We start from the raw sequence: 17,907 nt of genomic DNA on the forward strand, positions 1-17,907 counted from the left end.
GGAATTAATTGGAATGTTGTAGCCACAATGCAAAACCTACTTCTCCAAGAGCTGACTCAAAAGTCCCCGGGAAGTAACATAGATAAAGTACAAAAATTATTTCTTACTAATAAAATACTACAACATGCTATTTCTTTAAAAAAACAGATGGATTTTATTTTTAATGTCAATAAATAAACATACTCTATTATTGACAGCACAAGAAACCTGATTTAATAAATGTAAACAGCCATCTGGGTTAATTTTCATTTAGGAATATATAATTTTACAGTGGCATAGTAATGAGTGTGTATAATTTCTTTGCTGCTTTCAGTACAAAGGTTCATGAAAAATGTTATCCATTGTGCAATCAGTACTTTAGAAAATTGTTTGGGCAATATACAAATAAGAGTGAGTATTTGGAACAAATTAAAGTTATTAAATTCCGTAGTCACCGTATTTCTTATATAATAAACAAAACGCTTTTAACACACATGATATGACTGTCATGCTTCCTGATACTGAACCTTTTTGATACTTTCTTGTGTAGTAATCTGGTTGCATCAGTTGCAAATGGGATATATAATTGAGTGTCATCACCATACTTCTGGCAGTTGAGCCAGAGTATCTTACTAGCTCTCCCAGTAGGCTCATGTAGATATTGAAGAGTGTTATATGGATCTCTGCAGGAGCCCATAGGTGAGGGTCTTCAGGGAGGAGAAGCAGTTACCCATCACACCTCTGTGAGTTCAGCTGGAGAGGAATGATTGGAGCCACTGTAGTGTTGGGCCATCTATTCCTGTTCTGTCATGTAGCTGTGTTAGCAGTGTCTTGCAGTCCACTGGGTCAAAGATCCAGCAGGCTGAGCATGGAGATCTTACCTATGCCCAGGACACAAAGAGGTGATCTTTGTTGTTGTGTCCTGGTCTGAATCCTGACTTTGAGGAGTCCAGAATTCTGGCTTATGGAGCATGTTGTTGAAGCTTGTTGGCTGCTACTTTCTCACCCCCACATTGTAACCCACAATGAGTGAGCCTGCACGTAACAGTAACGGGGCACTTTGTAGCCCCTTACCCTGTTTTCTAACACCATGGTAAGAGGACTATGGGGAATACAACCATGAACTAACTGAAGATGGGCAAGGTAGGATGAAATGATAGAAAATCATTGCAATGACTGTATATAATATACATACCTACGATAAGCTCCTCTGTCTCAGCTCTGCTGGTTTCTCTGGTCTTTCATCCCTGTCACCTTCTCTTTTAGTGCTTGTGTATTACAGTAATTTGTGTTGTAAAGAACTCGCTTTATTTTAATAAAGGGTTAATAACTTACAAATCAGAAATGAGAGAGGCCCAGTTCTAGAGTCTGATATGGCCTCCTTACAATGCTCCACAACTACAAAGGTGAGTTAAACCCTATGAATTTCTCCAGCTGAGAATTCCTTCAGCAGAGAGGGAATGCATGTTTTGGTACAGAATTGGTGTAACAACTCTACACCACCGCTTCTAACCCTCCAGCATGGGGGAGGCATGGCCAACTGAAAGGGGACATGAAGAGAGCCTGCTCTAACTAATGGCAGAGACTGAAGTAGCTTCCAGCTGGCCCCTGAAGTGGGCACAGCTGGGCTAAGAAGCCATTAAAGGAGTCACCATCCTGCAGCTAACCAAGAACCATTACAGTCCTTGCATAGTTTTAGAGCAGCTTAAACTACTCCCACTTGACTATGGCCCTAGGAGTCAATGTGCCAACCAAAGATCATTAGAGTGCAAGACATTGTAGTGGTGTCTCCTCCCTTCTCTAACATGCCTTCTGGATCACAACAGGAAATCCACCATTTTTCCAATCCTTGTTACCTCACTGGAATCCCTGTTACCTCACTGGAATAGATTCTGGATTGAGCCTTAGAATTTGAAAGTCTCTAGTCCAATTTCTTGCAATTTGTATGAGTTTGTAATCTTTGAATATGCTGGCTCAGTACGGTCACACAATCACACCTAAAAGTCTTTTTTTTTTTTTTACACTGTGGTAGATATATTATTCTCATTAGATGCTACTTTTCCCGTCTTGCCCATAGCCTTACAACTTTTATGCCATTCACTTGCTAACAAAAGCACAAGCAGGAGCTGTTTATATCCTTTCCACTTGCTAAGCTGTTTTCAAAGTGGAGACTGGAAAATCCCATTTGGCTTGGTTAGGGTACGGACACAAAATGTTCCCTTGAAAAGAAGTTAAAATAAATGTAGATTAAAATCCCAAGAAAAATCCAACTGCTTAGTTTTTTTTAAAGTATCTATAAAAAAGGATACATCTAAAACCTCCCAGTAAAGCTTTATTTATTGCAACTGCTCAGAATTATATTTAAGCTGCTTCAAAAAAGAGCCTTAATTTGCTTGCAATTGATTATGCTCCTTCTGCATAAGAATTAACTTGTACACTTCGGAGAGTGCCAGCAGCTGCATTAGGCTGAGCCTCATAAAAGTTTAATACTGAAAAAAAGACTTAACCGATGACTCCTAGTTTCCAGGGTTACAGAATGACATTGAACGATATTAATCAACTCCAGCTTTTCACTGCATTTTATAATATTTTTTAAAGGATCTGCAATATGGGAAATATTATCTTAACCCATGTTGAGACAAATGCTAAAATTTCAGGAAAAAAACTTGTGGATTATTTTTCAACTTGTATTTGTTTTAAGAAAAATGTTCATATTTTTCCAAGATATAAAGTTCCTGTGAAAGTCTTTCTACACATGTGATCCATGATATATGGAAAATGTGTTCTTCACACAACTCCAAAATCAATTCAAGTTTGTAATCAATAAGTCAAAAATAACTAACCTCCTTTTAAATATGTTATACAAATAAAAGTGTTATATCTGTGCTGAGCACTATGGGCCAAATTGTGCCCGGCTCCTACGGAAGCGTGCAGAGTGAAAAGAGGACAAGGGCCAAGAAGAACAACAAGAAGAGAGCCATGTCTAGTTGCAGTCCTTGCATTTAAGGGAACAATGGGACTGCTTCCTCCTCTGGGGATGCCACCTCCATAACGGCATGTAGAACAAAATTGGCAGACAGCTAAACCTCACAAAGAGGTAGTGTGCTCCTCCCATGCATCAGAGAACCTGGGTAGAAATGCAGGCCTGTGCATAAATAGCACAACTGAGCCTTGTACCAACTACAGTAGAACCTCAGAGTTACGGACACCACAATTACAAACTGACCCATCGACTACACACCTCATTCGGAACCGGAAGTACACAATCAGGCAGCAGCAGACAGTACAGTACTGTGTTAAACGTAAACTACTAAACAAATAAAGGAAAAGTTTTTTTAAAAATTGACAAGGTAAGGAAACGGTCTCTGTGCTTTTCTCATTTAAATAAAGATGGTTAAAAGCAGCATTTTTCTTCTGCATAGTGAAGTTTCAAAGCTGTACTAAGTCAATGTTCAGTTGTAAGCTTTTGAAAGAACAACCATAACGTTTTGTTCAGAGTTATGAACATTTCAAAGTTGTGAACAACCTCCATTCCCGAGGTGTTCGTAACTCTGAGGTTCTACTGTATGCTAACTAACAAAGATCTGATCTAAGCCCCACTTGAAGTCAGTGAGAGTCTTTCCATTGATCAGAGTGGACTTTGAATCATAGAATCATAGAATATCAGGGTTGGAAGGGACCCCAGAAGGTCATCTAGTCCAACCCCCTGCTCAAAGCAGGACCAATTCCCAGTTAAATCATCCCAGCCAGGGCTTTGTCAAGCCTGACCTTAAAAACCTCTAAGGAAGGAGATTCTACCACCTCCCTAGGTAACTCATTCCAGTGTTTCACCACCCTCTTAGTGAAAAAAAAAATTCACTAAGGTCCAATTCTGCCACTCTTACACGTTGAGCAGTACCTGCATTGTTTGTGGTTCTTTTTGATTTGTTAGTCTGTTTGGTTTTAAATAATTTTGTAGAGATTGAGGTTTACAAATTGAATGACAACAGTAAACTATGCAAAATAAGAATTTAAAATGCAGTAAATGTTTATCATCAGTATTTTTCTTTATTACTGGTATATCAAGGATTGTTCCTCCTTCTATAGGTGGTGTGAGCACTGAAACAACAAAAGTACATTAAACAAGTCAATCAGACTTTCATGTTTTTAGTAACCACTAAAATGCTGGTGAATTAAAACATTCTATCGGAACATAAATAATATAGCCTACACAGTGAAGCTAAAAATTTGTGTCCTGATCCCTATAATGAATGGGAATTTTGGGTGTGCAGGAATTCAAGATCAGGATACAAAATCTATAGCTCCTGTCTGTAGGTTTTCCAGAAAGGTTATACTTAAAGTATGAGGTCTTATTGCCTTTTGAAATTTTTAAAAACATAATCCCAAACTATTCTGATTTATTTAGTTATTTCAGCAGGCATTAGATAAGCATGGAGTAAAAATAACCTTTACATTAAAAATAAAATCATTGTTGCAACTATCATTTCTCAGGTTTCAGAGTGGTAGCTATGTTAGTCTGTATCAGCAAAAAGAACAAGGAGTATTTGTGGCACCTTAGAGACTAACAAATTTATTTGAGCATAAGCTTTTATGGGATAAAACCCACTTCATTGGATGCATGCAGTGGAAAATACAGTAGGAAGATACATATATATATACACAGAGAACATGAAAAAATGGGTGTTGCCATACACACTATAATGAGAGTGATCAATTAAGGTGAGCTATTATCAGCAGGAGAAAAAAAACCTTTTGTAGTGATAATCAGGATGGCCCATTTCCAACAGTTGACAAGAAGATGAGAGTAACAGTAGGCGCGGGTGAGGGGGAATAAGCATGGGGAAATAGTTTTACTTAGTGTAATGACCCATCCACTCCCAGGCTTTATTCAAGCCTAGTTTAATGGTGTCCAGTTTGCAAATTAATTCCAATTCAGCAGTCTCTTGTTGGAGTCTGTTTTTGAAGGGTTTTTTTTGTAATATTGCCACTTTTCGGTCTGTAATTGAGTGACCAGGGAGATTGAAGTGTTCTCTGACTGTTTTTTTAATGTTATAATTCTTGACATCTGATTTGTGTCCATTTATCCTTTTACGTAGAGACTGTTCGGTTTGGCCAATGTACAATCTATTCAGGGGACACCATCATAGGACCTAATCTCATCAGCCACACTATCAGAGCCTTGTTCACCTGCACATCTACCAATGTGATATAGGCCATCATGTGCCAGCAATGCCCCTCTACCATGTACATTGGCCAAACTGGACAGTCTCTACGTAAAAGAATAAATGGACACAAATCAGACTCCAAGAATTATAACAGCATATTTATGAGATCTCGTGTGTTGACGGCTGATCTCATATATTTACAAATGAGTGATTGAATGAACAATTAACTGATTGTTGGCCAGGATGTGAACAATAAGTACTGTCCATTATGAAACAACTTCTATAGTAACTTCAAAGTAGACATGTACAGTAGATATTGCACAATATAAAACCGTCATTTTTTATTTGTATTATGGCATATGCTAAGTGGTTGCTTTTTCTGTTTTTTCAACTTCTTTTAAAATTCTAATAAAGAAAAAGGAATAAAGCAAATCTATTTCTTCTTTTCCAGTGTTCTGTTTCCTGTGGAAAGGGTATAAAGTATCGTGATGTACATTGTGTGAACAGCATCCAAATTAAATTAGAGGAAGAAAACTGTAGACATATAAAGAAGCCTCGAACCCACAAAATTTGTAGAGCTGTCAGATGTCCTGCATGGAAGGCCAACAGGTGGAAGGAGGTATGTAAAATGTACTGTAATTATATACCACTCTTCCTTCTAAGCAAAGCATAAAAGGCCATATTAATGCCATACTGCTTCAATTAAAGTGCTAGACAGAAGTTGTTCTTCATGTGCTGCACACATGCCATACTTTGTCAGACCAAAGGTCCATCTAGCCCAGTAACCTGTCTTCTGACAGGGGCCAATTCTAGGTGCTTGAGAGGGAATGAAAGGAACAGGTAATCATCAAGTGATCCCATCCCCTGTTGCCCATTCCCAGCTTCTGGCAAACAGAGGTTAGGATCACCATCTCTGCCTATCCTGGCTAATAGCCATAGATAGATCTATCCTCCATGAACTTATCTAGTTCTTTTTTTAACCCTGTTATAGTCTTGGCCTTCACAACATCCTCTGGCAAAGAGTTCCACAGGTTGACTGTGCATTGTATGAAGAAATACTTCCTTTTATTTATTTTAAACCTGCTGCCTATTAATTTCATTTGGCGACCTATAGTTCTTCTGTTATGAGAAGGAGTAAATAACACTTCCTTATTTACTTTCTCTACACCAGTCATGATTTTATAGACCTCTGTTGTATCCCCGCTTCGTCATCTCTTTTCCAAGCTGAAAAGTCCTAGTCTTCATATGGAAGATGTTTCATACCCACACTAATTATATCTCCAGTTTAAACTGAAGTGGCTCACTCTAAGGTCTTGCTTTTATCTTTAAACTAAATCACAGAAACGACTCACAAATTTGCAAGTGAAAATGCAAATCTATTTGATAATATGCATCTGTTGCTGATTAATAGTTTGGGGCTTTCCTCTCACAGAGCAGCCTGTTCTTGAAGGGAAGCTAACCTAATATGTATATTCAAGATGAAATTGTTAAGATAAACATTTACATTTTGTGATTTTTTTTAAACAGAACTTCAAATCTTTTGAGGTTTTCTTATCAGTGTGTAATAATGTATTGTGTCATAATTCATCACATTGCAGTACTTTGCTTTTAACTTGCTCTCTAAGGGTAAACTTTTCAAAAATGTCTTAGGCACCAAGAAGCCTGAATCCCACTGTGTCCCACATGCTTTTGAAAATGTTGTCCGTCATCTATAAGCAATAGAATCTACACAAACATTTGCAAGCTATGGTATTATCATAATATGTATAATAATGTATTCATCAGAAATATTGCAGGTTGCTGTCATTCTTCTGTGTATATATGGGACAGATTAGTTTACCTGTTTAACTGAATAGTGTCACACACACTCTTCAGTCCCCTGGAATTGAAGGGGAAGAACTCCGACAAATGGCCTGGCCAAAAGCTGGGTTTCTTCCCATCCTCTTTTTGTCTCTTTAGGGATACCTGACTTTGGAGAACTTGATGGGGGGGGGATGGGTAGAAGCGCCATTCTTTTCCTCCAAACCCCCGCTCCCTGCTACAAAGACCCTCCCAGGATGCTTCCTTGTTGTTTAAGAGTCTCTTGCGTGTTGGGAGCCTGATATTATGGATTTCAGAGTAACAGCCGTGTTAGTCTGTATTCGCAAAAAGAAAAGGAGTATTTGTGGCACCTTAGAGACTAACCAATTTATTTGAGCATGAGCTTTCGTGAGCTACAGCTCACTTCCTTACCCTGTCTCCATTGTGTTACTCAGGCCATGCAAACAGAGGGAGATTCTAGTGGGGGGTCTGGAGAAGTGTGGAGGTACACGAAGGGGTGTGCCTGCAGCACGATGTGCTTTGGCAGTCACTAGCTGGCAAATGCTCCTTTCATTACCATAGCCAGCTGGCACAGGTTAGTGAACCAGGCTGCTCTGACCTATGCCTAATAGTACATGGCGAATCAGGAAGTTATAACCAGCACCCTGACAGTCTCATCTCTCTGCCACACCCAGAGGAAGTGACCACAGCAGAAAAACTGACCCAATCTATGAATGCCTATGTCTATGGTACAAATAGAGAATGAATGGTACTTACCAATCCTCCCCTTTAACTCCTTTTTCCTTAATCGCTGTAACTTTCTATTTCTCCAACTCTTTCCCAGAGCAGAGGTGAAACCATCTGTCAACCCTTTTTCTTACAATTTTCCTTTTTAAGGAGAACAATGAGTAGTGCAATGAGGCGTCAGCTTCGATAAAGCCAGAAGAAGAAAACAGTGTTCCCCAGTGAATGGGGAAAAAAAACTTGAGTTTAATTTGTTTTGACTTCCCAATATCAGCCTCTCAATGTAAAGTCTGTTTAACCTAAAGAGAAAATGGCAGTTGCCTCTACTCCCAAGTTTGTTCTAGAAAGAACATGGCTCTGTGAATTGGTCAGTCAGTCCCTGACAATTGCTAATAGTAGGCCTGGGGCAACCTTGCTGGAGCTAGTTTACAGAATCACCAGTGTGGTAATTAGTTACTCAAAGAAATAGAGACAGTAAGGGTTTGGTAAAAGAAATCTAGTACAACACTGGAAGCAGAGATTGTGTGGAAGTTTGTGTATGTGCTCCAGCATTACACACTCAGAAACATTTTGTTGTATTAGCATTAATAGATGTTTTGTTTTGCACCTTAAATTTGTTTTGTCTGAGTCATATTTGGCAAGTCTACCCCTAGTCATGTGTCTGGGTGACTGTATGTTGAGACTGAATTATAACATTTCTACAGTATAATCATGCATCATAAATAATTGCATTTCAGTACTTTTTTCCTATTAAAATATAATTGAAAGTATTATCCTTATAGTTTCATAAATTGCAACCAAAGATGTGCCCTGGAGAATTATAGCGAATTCTTCATTTCAGCACCTTGACTTTTTATTGTTATTTTGAAATTCACAGTTTCTATTACAATCCAGCTGACACAGGCATGTACTTGTGATGAAAAATACTACATGAAAACAAAAATGCGTATACAGAGTCTACTGTCTCTTTTACCCTCACATGTAGGCACCTGGAAATTTAACAATTATGTGTCTGGAGAATAAAACCTCCACCCTTGCATCTGTGATCTTCAAATGAAATGAATAAAAAAAGTTTTAGTACATATCTATTCAAATTGTATCAGATAATTTATTCTGTCTCTTAAAAAGGTGCACACTTTAGGAACTTTGCCAATTATGTGATTGGGGTGGACTGTGTATCCTAAAAGGAAATAAAGATGTAGAGAAAGGGGGAAGAACTGTTTCATATGATTTGGTGGTTGCTGAAGTCTTAAAAATATTGGATGGAAATGGTAAGATGAAGCTGCACAAAGAACGTTTGTTTGTGTGTGCGAGAGAGAGCGCTATTTAGATTAGCATGTGAATAGTTAAGGTGGGTCTCTTTCCTCCCATATGTCAAGAATGTATAGGGGTAACAATAATAGAAAATGTATGTGCAGAAACTTTTCAATTGCTCTTCTGCTTCTTATTGTAACAATGAGAATTCTAATGCCTATATCTGACACTGAGGTGGAACAGCAATATCTGATCCACTACTCTTAGCATTTTCCCTGTTATGACCCCTAAGGTGGCACTGCCTGACTAAGCAGTGCAATCTTCATCAGCTCAGCAGCAACAGAAGACTATTCCTATACTGTTAACTCCTGAAGCATATGTTGCAGCACACCATCTGCTGAGTCTCTCAGCAGTGGTTTTGCTGGCAGTCCAAGAACCTTCTCACCTGGTACCAATGACTGCTAGTCAAAATTTGCCATCTGCGGTGGTTCAGTGTCTGATACTTTAGGCACCACATTCAGCTCCATTGAGAGGCAAATTGACAATGATCTCACCAATACCTTCTTCTCTTCTTGTCCCCAGCAGTCACACTGGTATGCTTTGTGTATGCCCCACCACCAGGACCAGCCTAGAAAGAGGACCAGAAGTTATAGGAGACCAGCCTCTCTCACTTCATCAGTGGCTATCAGCTCATCCAGACAGCCTGGGAACTCCAGACAGCCACTTTTTCACTAAGAGGGTGGTGAAACACTGGAATGCGTTACCTAGGGAGGTGGTAGAATCTCCTTCCTTAGAGGTTTTTAAGGTCAGGCTTGACAAAGCCCTGGCTGGGATGATTTAACTGGGAATTGGTCCTGCTTCGAGCAGGGGGTTGGACTAGATGACCTTCTGGGGTCCCTTCCAACCCTGATATTCTATGATTCTATGATTCTATGATTTTGACGTGTTAGAGGAGAGATCATGATGAAATTTTCCTTTAAGGAGTTGATTTCTCTGATTGGGAGCCATAGAGGAAGTTCTCCACTTCACAGAGGGAAGGGGTTTTATTCTCACTACTTCCTTATCCCAAAAGCAAAAGAAGGTCTCAGAGCTACATTAGACCTGCAACAACTCAACAAACACCTTTAAAGAAAATAAAGTTTTGCATGATCATGCCGGCTTCCATTATTCCTTCCCTGGATCCTGGTGACTGGTATGCTACCCTTGATTTAAAGGATGCATGTTTCCATGTGGCAATACATCAAAGCTACAGGAAATTCCTCAGGTTGTTCATCATTCACTCTCACTACCAGTTTACAGTCCTGTCTTTGGCCTGTCCACAGTACCATGTGTTTTCACAAAGTACATGGCAGTGGTGGTGGCATTCCTGAGGAAATCAGGCGTTCAAGTGTTGGTGAGAAGTTGTGTCAAAGACCAAGTGCTGTCTAGGATGGCCATGGTTCAATTCATCTTTGGTGTGCTAGGATTGCTCTTCAATGAGGAACAGCCAATTCTGTCACCTGTACAAAGGATAGAATGCATAGGAGCAGTCTTAGATTCTATGGAAGCCAGGGCCTTCCTCCCTCAGGCCAGGTTCCAGATGATGCTGGCCATTTCTTTAAACCTGAAGGCCCATTCTACCACAACAGTACGGAATTGCTGCAGACTTCTGGGGCATATAGCCTCATATATTTATGTGGTTCAACATGCCAGTCTTCATCTCAGGAAGCTGCAAAAATGGCTGAGCTTGGTGGTTCGGGTACACACTCAAATCTTGGTCTCTCTGGTTTGGGTACACACTCAAATCTTGGTCTCTCTGGACAAGAGGACAGACCCATCCAATGTGTGTGTGTCATTCCATTTGCCCGTCTTCAATTTACTTTGACCTTAGTTATGGACACTTCTATCGTAGGTTGGGAGACTCACATGGGATTACTACACCCTCAAGGTCTGTGGTCTGCCCAGGATTTAACTCTCCACTTAAATGTAAGAGAACTGAAAGTCATTTGATTAGCTTGTTACTCTTTTCTTCACCATATCACCAGAAGGAATTTGCTAGTAGTTATGGGTAATACGGTGGCCATGTTTTATGTGAACAGGCAAGGAAGGGCCTGGTTGACTCTTCTCTGCAAGAGGCAAAGCTATTGTGGGATTTTTTATGTCACCAACTCAATCCACCTCAAAGCATCCCACCTTCCAGGTGTTCACAACAGTCTGGCAGATAATAAATTCATACAATCATAGAATATTAGGGTTGGAAGACACCTCAGGTGGTCATCTAATCCAATCCCCTGCTCAAAGCAGGACCAAGACCCATTAAATCATCCCAGCCAGGGCTTTGTCAAGCTGGCCTTAAAAACCTCTAAGGATGGAGATTCCACCACCTCCCTAGATAAAGCAGCTGAGCAGGTCTTTCTCCAGCCACAATGAGTGGTCTCTCTGTCTAGATGTAGCCAGTTTCATTTTCTGACTGTGGTGCACTAGACAGACAAGCTTCTGTACACATTGCTTCCTATTCCACTCCTGCTCAGGGTGGTGTTGAAAATCAATCAGTACTATGCATTATTAATAATTATAGCATCAGCATGGTCTCACCAACACTTGTTTTCCATTCTGTTGATCCTCCCAATTAGGGCTCCTTTGACTCTACTGCTGGACCCAGACTTGATCTCACGAGACCATGGTCACCTTCTCTATCCTGACCTAGAGTCTCTTCACGTGCCAGTCTGGAAGTTCTGTGATTGACACCTCAGAAGGAGATCTGTTCCACGGCAGTGCAAGACATACTCTTAAACCATAGAAAACCATCTAGTATGTATACTTACCTGGTGAAGTGGAGGAGATTGTACATGTGGACCCAATAGAAAGGGGTCTCCTCAGTCCGGGCTTCAATATGTCGTGTGCTGGATTATTTGTTATACCTGAACCAGCAAGGTTTGGCCATTAGTTCCGTCAGAGTCCACCTAGCAGCTGTCTCAGCTTTCCATCCTCTAACTGATAATTGTTATCTTTTTTCCAATCCCACGACAATCAGATTTTTGAAAGGTCTGGAATGATTGTATCCCCAAGTAGAGGATCCTATTCCCTCTTGGGACTTAAATCTGCCATTGACAAAGATAATGGGTCCTCCATTTGGACTACCTGTTCCTTATTCCATCTCTCAGTGAAGGTAACCATTTTGGTAGTGATCACTTTGGCCATGAGAGTGTGTGAGTTACGAGCTCTAGTATCTGTCCGTCCGTATAGAGCGTTCCATAAGGACAAGGTAAACCTACATCCTCACCCAAAATTTCTCACCACGCTGGAGTCCCATTTCCACATCAATCAAGCAATATATTTACGAACTTTCTTCCCTAAGCCTCATGCTCACAGGGATGAGAAGAGACTCCAGATGTTAGGAGAGCATTAGCATTTCATTTGGAAAGGACTAAGCCATTTAAACTCAACCATAAACTAAATCGTCACAGTTGTTCAGGGTAATTGCAGACATGATGAAAAGACTTCTGGCCTCTTCTCAAAGAATGTCATAGTGGATTTCTTCCTATATACATTTGTGCTATGACTTGGCTGATGTATCTCCATTGAAAAGGGAACTACTGAACACATTCAGTGAGATCACACTCAGCCTCTGCAGCCTTTTTAGCTCAAATGCCTATTCTAGACATTTGTAGAGCAGCAACTTGGTCTTCAATGCCTACCCTTACATCATATTATGCCATCTCTTAGCAATCTGGAGATGATGCCAGATTTGGACATGTGGTCCTTCTATCATTATTCAGATGTATTCTGATCCCACGTTCAGATCGAAAAGCTTGGGAGTCACCTACAGTGGAATGGATGTGTGCAATCACTCAAAGAAGAAGAAACTATTTCTAACCTGTTCTGTAACTATTGATCTTTGAGATGTGTTGCATATGTCCATTCCATGACCTACCCGCTTCCCCTTTATATCAAAATCTGTCCATTTAGAAGGAACCAATGGGATTTGGGGTTGGCTTTCCCCTTTATACCATTTCACAGCAGCATGAGGAGGCAGAGGATGCATGCACTGCCTCGACCAATACCACTGAGGCAAAACTCTCCAACAGCAGAGCACTGGGCACGCACACACTCTCATGGAATGGACATGTGCAACATATCTCAAAGAACAATAGTTATGGAACAGGTTGGTAACCATTTCTTCTCCTTAATTTACCAATTTGGAAACATTAAAAAAGCCACACAACCTGTACAACCACTGTTAGGTGCTTCATGCCACATGCTCATGGCAGACTCAAAGCCCTGCAGCTTTAAGTTCTGTTTCTCCAGTGACAGTCTCATTCTGTTCACCTATGGCCATAGTCTCTGCTTGTTTTGCCTCAGGAAGAGCCACATACTGAACTAGTGTTCTGTCTGCCATTTGTTCTCCTTATGGATATGGAAGTCTCAAGACACTCATCTCAAGCTCTGTCTTTTGGAAAAATTGATGAGAGTCACCTCTGAGCCTGAGGAGATTGGTGCTTCTAGCTGTCTGATCAGGCACCAAAGAAGTGATCTTTGACAAAAGCCCCCATCACCAGGCATGCTATGCCAAGACATAGCACCAAAGGGGAAAAAACATGTAGAAAAAGGACTCAGCATTGATGAGCCCACACTGACAACTCTGACACTGAAGATTGGTACTCCAAGACAAGGCTGATCATAGAGCAAACAGAAGCTCCAGAGACCACTTGGTGTTGTTTCATAAGGAAAGTTCCAAACACTGACCCTCCAGTATTGACCTCAACACCATCATGGACACCATCAGCAAAATAGATACAGACATTAGTGCCAGCTTCCAAGACCACTTTGGTACTGAAGCATATACTAGTAGAGGAGTCTACATCATTGGCCCCAAGACCTTCTTCAGAACTGGTGTACACCATCATCCTGGCACTGAGATCGCCTTATGCCGCAGCACCACTCCTTGAAAAGATATACTCTTCTTCCCCATCCCTAGGCACACCTTCATCAATGGGGAAATCCTGTGATATGGTTATTTTCCTTGAAGAACAATAAAAAATGTCCAGACTTTTGTTCCAAAAGAGGTATGAGCCTGGCTTGCTAGTAGACAGCTTCCTCATACCATGGATTCTGGGACTCATGTATGTTTTCCTGCCCATTCCCAAGCCCTGGGTTAATATGCAAGATCAGGTAGGACAAAGCCAAAGTAATTCTGATAGCTCCATATTGCCTGAGACAATTCTGGCTAATGCGCCTTCTTTGGATACCATCCAGCCTTCCAGACTGTCTGGACATAATATTGCAGAACCAATATCAAATACTTCATCCAGACCTACGGTTACTGTATCTGACAGCCTGGGTATTGGCTAGTTGAGTGGTACTGACAGACTGCTTCTTTCAGGTGCAAGAAATCCTCCTGCAAAACAAGAAGCATTCCACAAAGAAAACTTATTTCTCTAAATGGAAAAGATTCTCAGTATGGACAACACAATGTAAGCTTAACACAATGGAGGAGCCCATACTAAAGCCCCTGGAGAATCTCCTGCATTTAAAAGACCATTTAGCTCCATTAACATTAATCTAGTAGCCATTTCAGCCTGTCACCACCTGCCTAATCCTGTTCCATATTTTCACATCCCACAGTGATTGTCTATCAGTCTAGGAACTCCCTCTTGTGTGGGATTTCAACATTGGCCTTGCAAACCTCATGGAGGCCCCCTTAAAGCCTTTTGCAGAGTGCTCCTTATACCATCTTATCCTTAAAATGGTCTTCTTAATTGCAATTACTTCAGCCAGGCAGATCAGCAAGCTGCAAAGCTTATATGAGTGACCTTTTTACACAACATTTCACAGAGACAGGGTGATGCTGAGAACTCATCCTAAGGTGGTCTTCAAAGTTTCACTTAAATTAGTACACCAACCCGCCTGTTTTCTTCCCCAATCCTCATTCTGCACCGCGAGAGAAGAAACTTCACACTTCGTATGTTTTAAGATTTTTATTGTATTATGTGGACAGAACAAAGCCCTTCAAGTTCTGTCCCTATCTCTTTGTTGCCATTTTGGGCCTTCAAAGAGTCAAGCCATCTCCTGGAGAGAATATCTCAATCGAACATGCAGTGCATTTCAATCTGCTACCAGACAGCTGATGTACCACTTCCTCTGAATGTGAAAACTCACTCATCTCGAGGTCAAGATTTCCTCCTGTTCCAGGAATATTCCTATATCACAAATACCTGAGGCAGTCAATGGGAGTACACCAGTGGTCTTTGTTAAACACTATGCCCTCGATCTATCTGCAAGGACAGATACTAGCTTCAGGAGAGCAGTATTACAATCACTGTTTGCTTAGACAATCAGGACTCCTCTGTCCCATCTTGTCAGTCACCTAGAGTGGGATCCACATTGACACATACTTGAAGAAGGTTACTTACCTGACAGTAAATGTGTGTTGTCAGCATGGATCCCATGTCACGCCCTCTGTCTCTCTTTGTCAGAGTTCTTCGTATCTGGAATTCTGAATACTTAGAATAATAAATCAGTGTGGAATCTCAAGTATTGTTATGTTGTGACTGTTCGTGTTCACTGGTGATAACTGTGTGGTTTTTAATTTAACATTTTCTTTGGGAAGAATATAACATAGCTGATATGATATATACCCACACAATACACAAGCTTTAAAAGAATAGGTTAGATCTTATCACATAGAATTGTAATATAAATAAATGTTAGTGTACTTAATTAAAAGATTAAAACAAAAAAATTTTCAAATGTCTTCCTTAGTGGCTTGCTTCATAAGTAGCTGATTAGTCTTCTGTAATCTTTCAGAGCTGTTATTATAGTTCTTTCATTTAACTACAACAGTTAACAGCGATCTTTAATGAATGCAGCAGAGTTAAGCTTACTCCTTGAAGGGGAACGTATAAACTACGTTCTGCCCATTACATTTAAATGAAACCAGCTTAGTCAATGTTCCTTAGGATCTTGATGTAACTTCATGGAATTACACATGCATTTTATCTTGTAGACTGGCACAGAAAACATCTCTAGCTAACCAGTAATACAGACAATTGTTTCTTTCTCTTTAACCAGAATGTGCCACTTTCAGAGTGAGCTAATATACTGACCATAATATTTGTACTCCTTAAGACCACATGTAATTCTACCTATCATTTCTTAATTTAGCAAAGTGAATAGAGCCCTGCAAATCCATGGATATCTGCTTCACATCCATGGACCATTTTTGCGGATCACAGCTCAGATGCAGATACAAATTTTATATGTGTGCAGGGCTCTGCAGCACACATTCACCCGAATGGAGTGGCTGTCACCCAGCCCTCAGGCTCCAGCTCAGCTCTCTGAATCATGCAGCAGCGGGCTGTGACATGTGGAAATAGCCCGCTGGGCATTCTGGGAGTTGTAGACCCCAGCTTGCTCTGATGGAGAAGGTAAACTACAACTCCCAGAAGGGAGTGAGCCAAGTGCCATTTTGAAGAGGTCTGATTATACTTTAGGCTAGCGGGTGGCAACAGTGGGGCTGTGAAGAGAGTAGTTGTCACTGCTGTCTGTTCCGGCTGGATATGTGTGTGTTAGAGCTGCCAAGGGTTGTGTAGGCATGTCCGAGCCCACACTGGGAGGGTGGTGCGGCATATAAGGGCCCAGGATTATAGCCTCCCTGCCTGGAGCAGGGAAGGAGGCCCAAGGGGGGTGGAGGTGTCTGGAGAGAAGTGGTGGGTGGTTGGGGGTCGGGGGCTTGGCTCAGCCCTGCGTCACTGGTGTGCGGTGACCCACAGAGCTGTTAGTAGAGCTCTGCAAATATCTGCAAACAGTTTTTGTGGATCACGGATCAGATGCAGATACACATTTTTGAGTCCTGCGCAGGGCTCTAAAACTGAACAAACTCTAAGATTTCAGCTATATAGGCCTGATCCTGCAAAGCCTGTGCATGTACTTAACTTTACATATGTGAATAGCCACTATTCCCATTGAGACTTAAGTTAAACATGTTGCCATATGTCTTCGCAGGATCATCGTCCTTATTCTGTGGTATATATTTAACCTCACCTGTTGAAGGGGTGTTTTTTTCCATTGTAATTTGACATTTTCATCCTAAATCTCTTCTGACAAAAATGTAGAAAATTGAAGTAAACACCTGAACTATGTTAACAAACAGTAGAAAACAGAGGTGTGTTAGTGTAATAAGTGCACTGTAAAAGGGTAATATGCAAGCACCTTTGTTTATGAATGACATGTGATAATGGAAATGACACCATATTTGGTGAGAGGTTTCAGAGGGATAGCTGTGTTAGTCTGTATTAGCAAAAACAACGAGGAGTCCTTGTGGCACCTTAGAGACTAACAAATTTATTTGGGCATAAGCTTTCGTGGAACTGGGTTCTAGCCCAAGAAAGCTTATGCCCAAATAAATCTGTTAGTGTCTAAGCTGCCACAAGGACTCCTCGTTGTTTTTACCATATTTGGTGGCTACCTTTTTCATATTCTTTCTTTCTTTATGTATGTATTTTCTGTAGTGCTCGGTGACTTGTGGAGTGGGGATTCAACAACGGGATGTTTACTGTCGGCTGAAAGGCAGGGGTCGAGTGAATGAAGCAATGTGCAATCATGATGCCCAGCCCCCTAGTCAGAAGCCCTGTTGGCTGCCTGCCTGTGTGCTGTACCAATGGCTGACAGATGAATGGCAAGATGTAAGTATGGCCTTTCAACTAATTTGATGTAATTTGCCTGCAAATGTGAACAGGCCTGCAAAATTCAAAAGCTGTGGCATAAAATTTCAAAGGCACTTTTTCTTTCTAATAAAGAACGTTTTTGTCTAGAGTTGTAGGCAGAAATAGTGCAGGAAGTATCAGCAGGTCCCTAAAGGGGGAGTTTTAAAACTAATTTTAATGTAATAATTCTCGCTCTCCAATCCCATGTAACCTGTATGTAGTGTAGAAAATGTGTAACAGTGGGGGCCTCAGAAATCAGAAACTATAAAAGAATCAACTTT

The 17,907-nt window shown here is 40.8% G+C and overlaps 1 protein-coding gene across 1 annotated transcript in view; it reads left to right on the plus strand.

Moving 5' to 3' along the window:
* Positions 1 to 17,907, plus strand: part of ADAMTS20 (ADAM metallopeptidase with thrombospondin type 1 motif 20) — a 169,174-nt gene that overhangs the window by 138,634 nt on the left and 12,633 nt on the right. Inside the window, exons 29-30 of the mRNA XM_073331555.1 lie at positions 5,596 to 5,763; positions 17,432 to 17,605. Coding sequence (XP_073187656.1) covers positions 5,596 to 5,763; positions 17,432 to 17,605 — 342 coding nt within the window. The remainder of the gene's footprint in view (positions 1 to 5,595; positions 5,764 to 17,431; positions 17,606 to 17,907) is intronic.

Source organism: Lepidochelys kempii, chromosome 1, assembly GCF_965140265.1.
Source record: "Lepidochelys kempii isolate rLepKem1 chromosome 1, rLepKem1.hap2, whole genome shotgun sequence".
NCBI classification, from domain to species: Eukaryota; Metazoa; Chordata; order Testudines; family Cheloniidae; genus Lepidochelys; species Lepidochelys kempii.